The sequence below is a fragment of the Chlamydomonas reinhardtii genome, chromosome 11, assembly GCF_000002595.2.
Source record: "Chlamydomonas reinhardtii strain CC-503 cw92 mt+ chromosome 11, whole genome shotgun sequence".
Lineage (NCBI taxonomy): Eukaryota > Viridiplantae > Chlorophyta > Chlorophyceae > Chlamydomonadales > Chlamydomonadaceae > Chlamydomonas > Chlamydomonas reinhardtii.
The window spans coordinates 1347593-1360609 of NC_057014.1; the positions used below are offsets into that span (position 1 = coordinate 1347593).

Below are 13017 nucleotides of genomic sequence, written 5' to 3' on the forward strand. Positions count from 1 at the left end.
TGAAGTAAGGCCGGGGCTGAAAGGAACTAAGGTTGGTTCCCTAGGCGTCCACTCGCGAGTGGGCAGGCGACACATACAGTTGGCATTGACGTGCGTTGCGGAACTAATGCGTACGTTGGCTTGGGTCTCTGGGTTCATGAGGCATTGACAGAACACGCTGCCCCTGCTATGGCTCTGACGAAGTAACATGTATGCATACATGTCCTGAAGGATTGGCAGGGAGCGTGCCGCACAGCACGCAAGCCGCGTGACTACGGTAAGCATGAGGCCATAACGTGACACAGATGCCGTGCCATACAGGCGGCCAACGCTACGGCACAAGCCAGCTTGACGCGTCCACAGATACATACATGGCGCCTAACACCTGGATAGGAGCTATCAGTCTGACTGTGGGGTCGATGCTACCCCGGCATGGATCTGGGTTGAACGGTTGGTGGTACCATCGCGCGGGCATGGCGGGTCGAGTAGCGTGTTTCATGCACGGTACTCCCGCTAACCAGCTACACACCGCAGTGTACTGGTTATCCAACAACTACATTCAGACCATTCTGGTATCCCACTCAAACCTGCGCCAAGTGTCAGGAAAAGCGCTTGCCAAGTCGGCTACCCGCTTTCACAGGATGGCGAGCGGGTGACTGGCATGTGTACAGGCGGGTGGGCCAACAAGAGGGGAGGGCGGATGGGTGCCGTGACTTGGTGGTGGGCCCCACCGCGAGCAGCAACAGCCCAGCCCAACACACGGGCGCCATCCAAACCCACCAGGCAGGCTGTAATCCCAGCTCCGACCGTATCTCGCAACAAAATGTTGGTTGCGCAGGGTCGGGCTCACTGCGTGACACAGCGTCCGATGCCTGGTGCAGGGCACGAAGGCATGTTTATGCGTCATGCGGTATAGTTATGCGTCATGCGGTATAGTTATGCATCATGCGGTATTGTTATTGGCTGGGCATAGCATGCTGGCCGAACTGCACAAAACTCCACATCGCTCACTGAGGGCGAAATATCCGGAAAAACAAATTCGGCACTTGGGCCTAGCGCACACATCGAATGCATATAGGTTGGCTTGGGGTGCGTCAGCCAAACTACAAGGGTGATGCCGCGTGATAGTATGATGTGCGTGCGGACCTCAAGACGTACAGGGTGACGCATGATCACGTAAGCCCGCTCCGTTGTCAACACGAAGCAATAGCGAGGCGCAGGCTTGCCGTGCACGGTACACTCAAGGCGTATTGCGACAGGGCACGCAGCAGGGCACGCAACAAGTCGAAGCGTCCATAACGACAGGGCAGGCAGCATAATTGCATGCGGCACACAGGCCATATCGCAAGACACATGATGCGAGGCGCAAAGCCTGTTGCTGGCGGCACACACGCCGTATCCGAACGTGGCGCTCAGACCACACATTGTCCACAACGCAAAGGCATGTACAACGAAGGCACGTAAGCATTTCAATGCCGTCTATAATCCACAACGCAAGAGTGTGGAGCCCGTTGCTTGCGGCACACAGGTCGTATCATAAGGGCACGTATGCCATCTATTACCCAAAAGCAAGGGTGCGAAGCCGTTGCTTGCGGCACACAGGTCACATCATACGGGCACGTATGCCGTGAATTGTCCATAAAACAAGGGTGCGGAGCCCGTTGCTTGCGGCGCACAGACCGTATCATAAGAACACGTACGCGGCGCATTGTCCATGAAGCAAGGGCGCGGAGCCCGTTGCCTGCGGCACACAGGCCGTGTCATGAGGGCACGTACGCCGTGAAGTGTCCATGGAGCAAGGGCGCGGAGCCCGTTGCCTGCGGCGCACAGGCTGTATCATGAGGGCACGTACGCCGTAAATTGTCCATGAAGCCAGGGCGCGGAGCCCGTTGCTTGCGGCGCACAGGCCGTATCATAGGGGCACGTATGCCGTCCATTGTCCATAAAGCAAGGGCACGGAGCCCATTGCTTGCGGCGCACAGGCCGTATCATAAGGGCACGTATGCCGTCCATTGTCCATAAAGCAAGGGCGCGGAGCCCGTTGCTAGCGGCGCACAGGCCGTATCATAGGGGCACGTATGCCGTCCATTGTCCATAAAGCAAGGGCGCGGAGCCCGTTGCTTGCGGCACACAGGCCGTATCATAAGGGCACGTATGCCATCCATTGTCCATAAAGCAAGGGCGCGGAGCCCATTGCTTGCGGCGCACAGGCCGTATCATAAGGGCACGTATGCCGTCCATTGTCCATAAAGCAAGGGCGCGGAGCCCATTGCTTGCGGCACACAGGCCGTATCATAAGGGCACGTATGCCGTCCATTGTCCATAAGGCAAGGGCGCAAAGCCCGTTGCTTGCGGCGCACAGGCCGGATCCCAACGGCACACACGCCCTTTCCCCAAGGCACGCGGGCCCTGCGGCCTGGATAGGCAGACAGGAGAAGTACCGCGCCAAAAGTCCTGAGGGTCTTGGGGAGGTGGGGGTGGCACAATGGAAGATGTGGAAAGGTATTGCACAAAGCTGTGAACTGCAAAGCGACGGGTAGACACGAAGGCACGGCAAGCAGGACCGCGCATGGCAAGCAAGTAGCCCGCCCGCACAGCTGTGCATGCCCTTTTGCTTTCAGTGACTTGCCGAACGCCTTGTCCGCAACGCTTCGCGCGCCTTTGCTCCGCTTGAAAGCTCCGCTCTGCTCCGATTTGCTCCCGAATGCGGCCCCCGAACCAAAGCGTGGTTCAAAGCGCCAGAGAAGCTTCGAAGGGCATTCCCTTACGATCAGAGAGCGAGCGTGATCAAGCTAAGGGGTTCCATTGAGCAGGATCGCGCAACAAAACGCTGCAACTCCGTCTGAGTATATATTAAACGCTTATTCGGTCCATACATGGTAAAGTATAGTTAGAACCAGGTATAATAGGATTGCAAAGAAAGTCCAGAAATGTAGGGAACGTTTAAGTGCGACACACTGAGGTCACCGTCCCGGCAGAGGGACGATCCGAAATACAGTACAGAAGCACAACGGCAGATAAGGCGCCGTGTGCTCCTGACGCGTACAAGACCCAGCTCGGTTCGGCCCCATGCACAGGCACGTACCCGAGCGTCCTGCGCCGTGCGTGACTCTAACGCAACACGGCAGTTATGTCGCAATAACTAGACTTATCTCCACTGCGCTGCGATAAGTCAGCGCATAAACGTTTATCATGATATCACTGTAAGCATTTTCCGCCTAACTCGCTTCATGCGTGCGGCGCCATCAGAACCAATTAGCACTTCCCGCCCGTCCCGCCTAACTCGCTTCATGCGTGCGGCGCCATCAGAACCAATTCATCCAGTTGATCAGCAGAAGTGAGAGGCACGCGTGAACCGTACAGACGCCAAGCATTCCGGCGTGTGTTGCAAAGACCTCTTTCCTGCCTTCCCTAGCTTCATGTAATTCAGTAGTCTTTCGAGGAAAGGGCCGGGCCCTCTATACCAGCACATGCTGGTGCATGATTATCCTTAGCTTGCTTGTACCGCTGAGTCCCAACGGTTACCGCTGCCATCTCGCTTTCTTGATATCCCAGCGCCTCTGACAGATGAAAACGCTGGCGAGCATTAGACATACATGGGGAATACAACTATCATCAGATACTGCTACTCTTCCATCGCAGTGGCTCAGTGCACGCACAGCACGGCAGAACCCCGCCTGACACCGCAGCATGCGGCGATAGCTATCCCAGCTACTGTATCGACCCCCAGCCACGCCACACACATGTTCCACGTGCATGGCAAATCGTCAAGGTCCATCTCATACTCATCACACACTCATCTCATCCACAGGCACGCAGCACGGGCACGGTGCGCCATCACCCACGTTCGCCGCGTGCATGACTGCCGCCCGGCCGGCCACAGACTGCTGACCCTTCCGCATCAATCATCAAGCCATCAAACTGTGGGCGCCGCATACTGATTACATACATGAACTGCATAAACCGGTATAATAAAATGCATTGGAGCTAAGTGCTGGTGGCGATGTACGTGCATGGATGGCTACACGGCGTTGGGGAGAGCGACAAACCACATTGCGCGCGCGTATGTTTTGCAGTGAAGGCATGGCGCTGTTCGAAGGGGTACTGTATGTGGCGCTGTGCGCCGCCGATTTGCGCCATCAACAAAGGCACCCAGCGTGCCGATGCAAACGATGCAAGCAAAGATGCATGCTGAATGGTCCTTTGCGCTATGCGAGGGACCTGCGGTATGCAGACGAGGAGTGGGCGCTCCGCAGGTTTGCAGCGGCAGTAATGCGCCGCCTAACTTGTAGCCCGGTGACCCTTGCTGCCCGTAGTAGCTGGCGCCTGAAACAAAAAAGGATAACCTTGCTGGATAGGTGAGCCCAGCTCAAGGCCTGGCTAGCTGTCAAGTTACTCAAATGGGAGCATGGGAGCATGGGAGCATGGGAGCAGGCACTGCCGGGTGTACCGTACTACCAGCACGGCCGTCTACACCTGTGCAACCAACGGCGGCGCCGCGACGCCGCTGCCACTGCTGCTACGGCGCCGCCAGCTGTAGCGCGGACGAGCCGGCTGCGGCGGCGGCTGCGCCTTGGTATGGTTGGAGCCCGCCGCTGCCCCGAGATGCTCATGCCAAGCGAGGCTGCCGCTACTGCCGCTGCTGCCGCCACTGCTGTGGCGGCGGCGGTTTGGAGAGACTGGCGGAGACTGAGGCCCTGACACGGCACACTCTGCTGGTGCGGGTACTGGCGCCGGTGCTGCTGTCATCGCCACTGTCGCCATCGGCGGCTGCGGCACCTGTCGCTGATGAGGCAGCTGCATGGGTCCGCCGCTGACGCAGCCTTCAAGGTAGGGCAGCAGGCAGCGGCGGCTGTGGTGGCATGACTGCACACGGACCGCCGCCGCACCGGCGGGCGACGAGTAGGCCGGGGCAGCGAAGGTTCCGCCGCCGCCGCCGCCCCCACCGCCGAAGCAAGCCCCCGCATTCAACGCCGCATGGAAGGTGGGCACCACGGTGCGAGCGACTGTCGTGCGAACGGCATGGCCACTGTCGCCCGCCGCCGCCGCCGCCGCTGTCGGGCTAATGCAGGGGCTGCCACCACCGCCAGCAGGCAGCAGCGGCGGCGGTGGCTTGGAAGGGGTGCGCACCGCGAACGCCGGCGCGCCGCCATCACCGGTTGCCGCCCCCTCCACAGCTGCCAGGACGCCACCATGGCCGGTAACGGCACTGCTGGCGGCAGCCGCTGTGGGCGACGCCAGCGGCGGCCGTGCAGGCTGCAGCTGCGACGGCGTCGTCAGGGTCATGCCGGCGGTCTTGCTGTCGCCTCCGTCACCACGCTCCTGACCACGGCAGCTAGCACCGGCGGCGGCAGGCAGCGCCGCTGCAGATGGTCGTGTCCCAGCAGCAGCAGCAGCAGCAGCAGCAGCAGCTGTGCCGCCGGTGGCATCCCTCGCTGGAGGCCTGACGGGCGCCTGCGGGTGCGGCCTCGCGACCTCCACCTGCAGGCCCTCCTTGATGTGCCGGATGGCGAGCTCCCGGGACGCTGAGGCGGGGGACACGGCGCACGCACACGCACACACACACACACACACACACACACACGTGACGTGTCAACGGCGTGCAATGTGTACGTATGTACGGAAGTGGACAACATGTACGGCGGGCTCTTACTTCTGGTTGGATACCGTATGCTGCACATTGCAGCCATGCACTTGGTGCATATCAACATGGAGGTTGCACATTGGCAGCTTATCGCAATGGAAGCAGCATGCACACGCACACGCGCACGCACAGACTCTCACCTAGCGCTGTGTTCAGTTGTGCCAAGTGCAGCCGCAGCGCTTCATTCTCAGCACGTAGCACGTCCGCCAGGCGCTGGGCGTGCTGCGGTTGTTTGGGACCAGTACGGTGGGCAGCGTGAGGGCAGCGATTCCCGCAATAAAAAAACACCAGCAATCGTTTGGAGAGAGGCACACACCGACCGTGTGCTTTCTAACACAGATCGGATTAGACGCTGGGGATGGAATGGGGACTACAATAATACAGGCAGGTGGGAGGCAAACCAAGCCGTGGGCCTAGCCGTGGGCCATATATACGCCCTAGCGCTCCCGCACCGTGAGGACTGAGGCAATAGCTCGGGCGCCGTGCGGGTTGTGTGTACTGCTGGGGCCGGTGCCGGCGCGGCCGCTGGCGGCAGCGGCAGCCACCGCCGCCACCAGCCCGCCAGCTCCGCCATGGTAGATGCCGCCGGCGTGCCGCCCACTGGTGGTGCCGACCTTGCTGCTGCTGGTCCTGTTCGCCACTGGCAGTACCGGGGCACCGGGGATCACAGTCTGGCTGCGGCGGCCGCACTGGCCGCCGCCGCCGCCGGCAGGAGAGACCTCGTGCCGCCCATCCATTGCGTCTCCGCCGCCGGCGTTGCTGCTGCTGCTGCTGCTGCTGCTGCTGCTGCCGGGCGACAGCGGGTGCAGTAGAGAGCGCCGGCGCCCCTGCGGCTCCCAGCAGCCGACTCCATCCGCGCTCCGGAGCTCACCACTGACCGCGGCAGCACCTAGTGCCGCCGCATTCATAGACAGACTCCGCTGGCGCAGCTGCTGCCAGCGCCGGGTTTGGCTGCTGCTGCTGTTGGTGCTTCCAGGCTCGCTCAGCACCATGGGCTCAACACTGCCTGGGGCCCACCTGCCGTTGTGGCCTAGATTGTTGAGTCCCTCGTCACCGCCAATGAGACCGGTTGTTGTCATGGCTCCGCGTGCCATCATGGGCGAGTGTGCGTGGAGTCCGTCGTTGCGTGTGTCCCAGCTCCAGTCGGCTCCGTCGCCTCCGTCCTCCTCAGCCTCCGAGATGGATGGCAACGTCGGCATGCCGAGGACGAGGCTGATGGACCGCCGTGGCAGGAAGGCAAGGCTGGGGGATGAGAGAGGGGGCGAAAATGGGAAGCGGATCAGGGGAGGTGCGGGTGGGTTCGTAAAACGTATGCAAGCCCTGCGGACAGATGAGCGCCCCCACGCTAGCTCGGAGAGGTGGGAAGTCACCAAGGGGCGGGGGTGCGTGCGTTCGGGTGTACAGGTAGTGCAACGTGGGTGGAGGAACAGGAGCGTAGAGCCAGGAAGAGCTGTCGTGCTCGTTGTGCTTCGAGTGCTGTCAGGATTTGGGCCGTCGCCAGACAACTGGGGCAGCGAGCTCCAACGCCGCCGGTGCGGCACCGCCGGGGCTTAAAGTAAGGGCGGCATAACCCGGTGACGGCAAGCTTTGAGGCCGTCACTAAGTATAAAGCGATGGGATATATGCAAGACCTAATTACGGGCTTGCGTTTTAGAGCTACGAGTAAGGTGTTGGCGCCCAGAACGCCCGTGCGTACCTGTCCATGGCCAACGCGAAGCGGTTACTGCAGTACCTCCGCCACGCTGCGCCAGCTCCCCAGCGCCTGTGTACGAGTTCGACATGAGCTCAACAATAGCTGGACATCGCCTGTATGCGTCAGCGCTAGTTCGCGCGCAAACGCGTTCGCAAGTGTGCAAATGCCGCCGTTGATATAATTCAAGGCTTGCCGCACCTGTTTTATATCAGCAGATGCTGGTTTACGTGCTTGCTCTTTGCCTGCGAAAGGACCTGCCCTGCCACTGCTGAAAGAAGATGGTGGCTCACTGACTGACGTTGAAACTTTGAGCCATCAAGTCCTCCCACAGGCACCGGTCAAGGTACTTGAAAGCGGTCAAGAGTTTGAGGGCTTTATGGCCCTGTCGCGTGTGAGACGGTCTTTCAGGCCAAGTCGATCGCGACAGCAGCATCAATTCTTTACCTAGCGAAGAAACATGCAAACATCAGTCAAACGTTGGATGTGCATTTTCGAGTTTGCGATCAGCGAGGTAGGAATAATCGCCGTCGTTCAGAGCTCGTCCGACCGTTGTGCGTGGGAGCGAGCACGATTTAACCAGCACCGTGCTCATGAGGTTGCTATCAATCTTCTATAAGCCATCACCTCAACTGCCTCCTTGGAGGAGGGAGTGCCTAAACTCATAAACCGCTCGCGTTCATGGTCTGTTCGGAACGGTTGGCTGCTCGGCCGGCTCGACCCTGGATTGTGGTTTTGAACGCGTTGATGAACTCACCCTAACACAAATGGCGATATTACATGCCAAAGATTACGGTTTGCGTTTTGGTCGACGACCTGTATGGCAGGACCTATCTGGGGACGACACGAACCGTGCTCGCACCTACTGAGCTCGCCCGTCGATCGCCCTGCGCCTCTGCTGAGCGCGGCCAATCGATGCGGCCCGCCCAAGTACGGCCGCATCTGAGGTGGATGCTGGGCCATTGTTTGAAATGGATTATTGCCCATAGCTGTAAGCTCATGTGAAGTTGCGCTTGCTTCCGCTCTCCGGGCCCCGCCTCTTCATCTCCCATCGTCCCCGCACCCTATGGTTGCACTTCAATGACCCATGTCGCCCAACTGCCTTGCCACGAGATTTCCGCATAGCGCCACCTACCGCCACACCACCTCAGGGCGCGGACACGCCCAATTCCCACAAGGCTACGAAACTGAGCCGCCTGCCCCGTTCCTGCAAGGCTGCAGCATCCCATGTCGTCGGCCGGCGGCCGGCTGGCCGCCCACCCCGAAAATACCGGAAAACAGCTTAGAGCAGGCATGAGCAACTTGGGTTCCCGCATCGCTGAATGTGCGGCTCAATGAGAGCTGTTTATGCGCCTGCAACCTGCGTGCTGGTGCCCTTCGCCAGCATCCCGCTTTCCGTCGGGCCTGCTGCGAAGCCCCATAGGATTATTGCCCCTGTCTGTGCCTGCCTGCATGCTACTGCATACTCCCTTATGCCCGCAGCACCATGAACTAAAGTTCCAACAAGGAGGTGGCTGCCTTATGGCAGGAAAAGGGCTGATCCCGGATCGTTATCAACCCAGCCACCTTGACGCGGGCGCCTACTAAGCACACGCCTCTATGTTGGGGGCCTTTGGCATCCCCGCAAATCCGGACGTGGCCGGTTGGGTGGGGTGCACAGTCCGTGCTAACCCGCAGCTAACAAACTAGTCACGTCACTCGCCGCCAATCAACACGTGCACCCTCAGCCCCACGCCCTGCTAGCGCCGTTCAGGCTCTCAGCCCGGCCCCGCCGCCGCCGGCGGCCATGGCGGCCGCTGCAGCTTGGTCGGCCGCTCGAAGCCCATCAGCTTCAAAGTTCCAAAAATGCGTGGTGAAGGCAAGAGCACATGTGGGGGATTCACTGGGCAGTGCAATCGCCCCATGCTGCAAAGCAGACATGTATGTATGATAACACGCACACGCACACACACACACACACACACACACACACACACACACACACACACACACACACACACACACACACACACACACACCTTCCTCTTCTGGGGTCTGGGAATTCGTTGCACCCTGCGGGCCTTCACCAACCTGCCTTGACACTGTCCCATCGCACACACAACACACGCACACGTTCCCCTTCTGGGGTCTGGGAATTCGCTGCACCCTGCGGGACTTCACCAACCTGCCTTGACACTGTCCCATCGCGCGCGCACACACACACACACACACACACACACACACACACACACACACACACACACACACACACACACACACACACACACACACACACACACACACATACACTGTCTTTGCGCAACGTTTTCATTGTGCTCTTTAACACACACATACACACACACACACACACACACACGGCGTCGTCTGGGCGGGCTTTCGTTTCGTTTTTTAACACACACACACGCGCGCGCGCGCACGCACGCACACACCTATGCGAGGTAATTTTAGGTAACATTCGTATGCCGTCACGGTGCTGGATCGCATATGCTGTCTTTGCGCGCTGTTTTCCTCGTGCTCTGTAACACACACACACACACACACACACATACACACACACCTTCTGTGTCATCGCGTTCATGCATGTGCTGTGCGTGCGTGTGCCTTAGACAGCGGCGGGCGCATGTGCCATGGATGGGCGCGCGGGCTGTGATGGCGTGCGTGGAGAATGTATGGCCAGCAGCTATATCCCTCCTCTCCACATGAGGGTAGAGTGCGCCAGGACCATTGCGCTAACAGCCTAGCTAGCAACCGCTGAGGCTCTGCGTCCATACAGCAGATGAAGTACCATCGTCATATCGTGCAGGCCGTATAATAAATGTGCGTATGACGCAATAGCAGAGTTCCTGCGTGGAGTGACAGCAGCGTGCCATCCGTGAAGTCGCCCAGCAGACCCTGACGCACATTCCCGCACACGCATGGCAACCAACAAGTGCGTCATCAATCAGCCGTATGTAGGTTACTACGGTCACGCATACGACCGCGCTTAATTAACCATAAACAGCAATAGCTAGCGTGTTTCAGCAGCTGCTCAGGCAGCTAGCCACCCTCGCCAGCGGACTGTCACTGTCCGGCATCCGGCTCTCGTCATCGCTGCGTTCCCAGCCACGCACACAGAGCAACAATATGTTTGCTCGCTCTCAGCAGTAGGTTCACAACAATTGCCCCCCAAAATGGCCTCAAGCACGAATTGCTCCAGGCCCCCAGCTCGCTCCCCACTGCACCCAAATTGACATGATGGGCTAGCAGGACGGAGCTAGTGGTGGCGGCGGCAGTCCGTTGCAACCACTCAGCTCCTGCAGGCGCCGCCAGCTGTAGCGCCGAGACCTCATCAGCTGCCCGGCAGCGGTAGTGATCTCGGCAGGGCCAGCACCGCCGGCAACAAGAGCAGCAGCCGCTGGCGCGGCGACGGTGCCGCCTTTCACCGCACACATGCCCGCAGAAGGCTGCTGGCCAAAGCTTACCTTACACCGCTGCTCCTGTTGCCTTTGGGGTGCAGTGTCCTCAGAGTTGCTGCTGCCGTCCTCGGTGCTAGGACTGCTACAGCCGTTGCGGGAGCACTTGCCACAGCTACAGCTGGCCAAGAACCCGTTGTCAGCAGCGCAGCTGTGGCCCCAGGCAGTAGTGCCTGGTGTTGTGGGGGTGCAGCAGTCACTGCTGCTGCTGATTGCACTGCTGGTAATGCTGCTGCCGCTGTTGCCAGGCCGAATAAGGCCTTCCCCGCAGGGCTCCGACGCCTCATCAGCCACCACCACTGCCGCAGCCGCGTCCGCTACGGTTGTGTCAGTGGATGGCGATCCTGGCACGAGCGGCATCCGCTGATGATGATGTTGCTCAGGGACCGTGGACCGCAACTCCGCGCCCACAGCGGCGGCGGCCGCTGCCCCGGTAGGTGTCAGGGGCAGCCCTCCAACCGACGGCGCTCCTTTCGCCGCCGCCGCCGCCAGCAGCCCGCCGCCGCCTCCCAAGTGCCCCATATGGCTGAGGTGCTGGATGGTTTCCTCCCGGCCCCCTGCAGGCGAAAGGCACGCACGCGGTGATGAAGCAGACAGATGGCAAATGTACGTTCCGAAAGAATACAAACGTGTAAATGCAAACGGATTGGTGCGGTACTGGAAGGCACGCGAATCATGAGAAGAGTGCCAGCAGAGCGCGCACACGCCGAGTCGTTCTCACCCAGCGGTGTGTGGAGGTGCGCCACCAGGCGCAGCCGCAGCGCTTCGTTCTCAGCACGTAGAACGTCCGCCAGGCGCTGGGCGTGCTGCGGTTGTTCGGTGGTGAGGGAGGGCGGAGGAAAGGGAGGGCAGAGGTTCCGGGTAAGAAGGGCAACAGAGCTCCTGAGACCTGTAATGGCCGTCGGCATGATCATGCATGCCTGGCGCACTGCCCGTCAGAGTGCCGTGCGGGGTACGGCCGAACGCACTCTTTATAAACACGCAAGGGCACTCACATTGAGTACCGAGGCGATGGCACGGGTGCCATGCGAGCTGGTGCTGCGGCTGAGGTTACTGGGGGGCTGTCCACTGGAACTGCCAGTGCCGCTGCCCCCACCGCCGCTGTCCGTGCCGTCTAAGGTGGTACTGGCTGTGGCGGCTGGAGAGGCGTCCGGCATGGCGTGGCGAGCAGGTGCGGCCGCACGCCTCAGGCAGGCGCAGGCACTGCCACCGCCTCCGCCAGCGCCAGCGCTGCTGCCAACGCCGTCTTCGCGACGTCGACTGTGGTGGCCTATTGAGTGGGGGTAGCCGGGGTCATCCCACAGAAAGGGGCGCAGCGACGGCATCGGCGGCAGAGCCACTTGCGCCATGAAGCCATCAGCAGCAGCTGGAGGCGAAGAAGGGCCCAGGGCCGCTGAGCCGACCGTGGTGCCCCATCGGTAGAGGCTATGGGGCCATGTGCGCTTGTCCGCTTCGCAGTCCGAGCGGTCCTCGAAGATGGGCGGCAGGGCTGGTTCGGAGGGCATGGCGCTGAGCGACCGCTTGGGCAGGCGGGAGAGGCTGCACACGTGGGAAGACAAAAATCACGTACGCAGCAGCCAGTCAAGATATGAGTCATGGGGTTGGGTGGGGTGTGGGACTGGGTAGGTGGCTTACAGGATTTGCGTGCCAAGCAGGACGTGTGCGGTGCGACTGCGACGATGTTCGAGTGTCGAGGCCCAGGAAGACAGGGGACTTCTCACCCGCGACCTCATTCTTCGCACCTGAGCAGGTCCATATTCCCCTCCCACTTTTTCCGCGGTTCGTGCCACAGGTCTTCGGCCCGAAACCGTCAGACGCCCACCTGCAGCAAACGCAAAAGCAATTAGACGAGGTTGACCTCAAGCCCTCTGCTGGCACGAAGGCGAAAGGCCTGGCGCAGCGGGCTGCATGCGGGCCCTCGTGCTCGCTGCCAAACCGCATCGACAAAGTCGTTCGGTATGTATGTACCCAAACACATTAAAGCGTGTGCTCCATCCTGACGCCGTAAGGCACGATCCTACGCCCGCACTCCCTCCATGCCCAGACCTTTCTTCCGACGAGCGCCCCTTTAGCTCCTTGCTTTGCTATCAAATAATATTGCCAGCAGGCTTGAAAATATGCGTGGTACTGACCTGAGGCTTTGATGCAGTGCTGGTTACTCGGCGGAGCTTGGTAGGGCCATGGCCGACTCAATCGCAGGATGACGTCGAATTCAAGTGTTGTGTTGAATGTGGGTAAGCATCTACATGTAT

At 60.2% G+C, this 13017-nt stretch overlaps 2 protein-coding genes across 2 annotated transcripts; both read right to left on the reverse strand.

Annotated features, from left to right (window-relative positions):
• Window positions 1–1508: 1508 nt before the first annotated feature.
• On the reverse strand, window positions 1509–7894 carry CHLRE_11g467715v5 (uncharacterized protein). Its single transcript, XM_043067479.1, has 4 exons — window positions 7320–7894; window positions 6076–6865; window positions 5764–5845; window positions 1509–5504 (listed from the first exon to the last, which is right to left on the reverse strand). Exons 1-4 carry the CDS (start codon window positions 7325–7327, stop codon window positions 4450–4452), a joined length of 1935 nt encoding a protein of 644 aa, XP_042919476.1. The 5' UTR covers window positions 7328–7894; the 3' UTR covers window positions 1509–4449.
• Window positions 7895–8077: 183 nt separating this feature from the next.
• Window positions 8078–13004, reverse strand: CHLRE_11g467716v5 (uncharacterized protein). The gene is made up of 5 exons (XM_043067480.1): window positions 12898–13004; window positions 12508–12587; window positions 11761–12304; window positions 11487–11571; window positions 8078–11322 (listed from the first exon to the last, which is right to left on the reverse strand). Exons 2-5 carry the CDS (start codon window positions 12519–12521, stop codon window positions 10553–10555), a joined length of 1413 nt encoding a protein of 470 aa, XP_042919477.1. The 5' UTR covers window positions 12522–12587; window positions 12898–13004; the 3' UTR covers window positions 8078–10552.
• Between the last annotated feature and the right edge of the window lie 13 nt (window positions 13005–13017).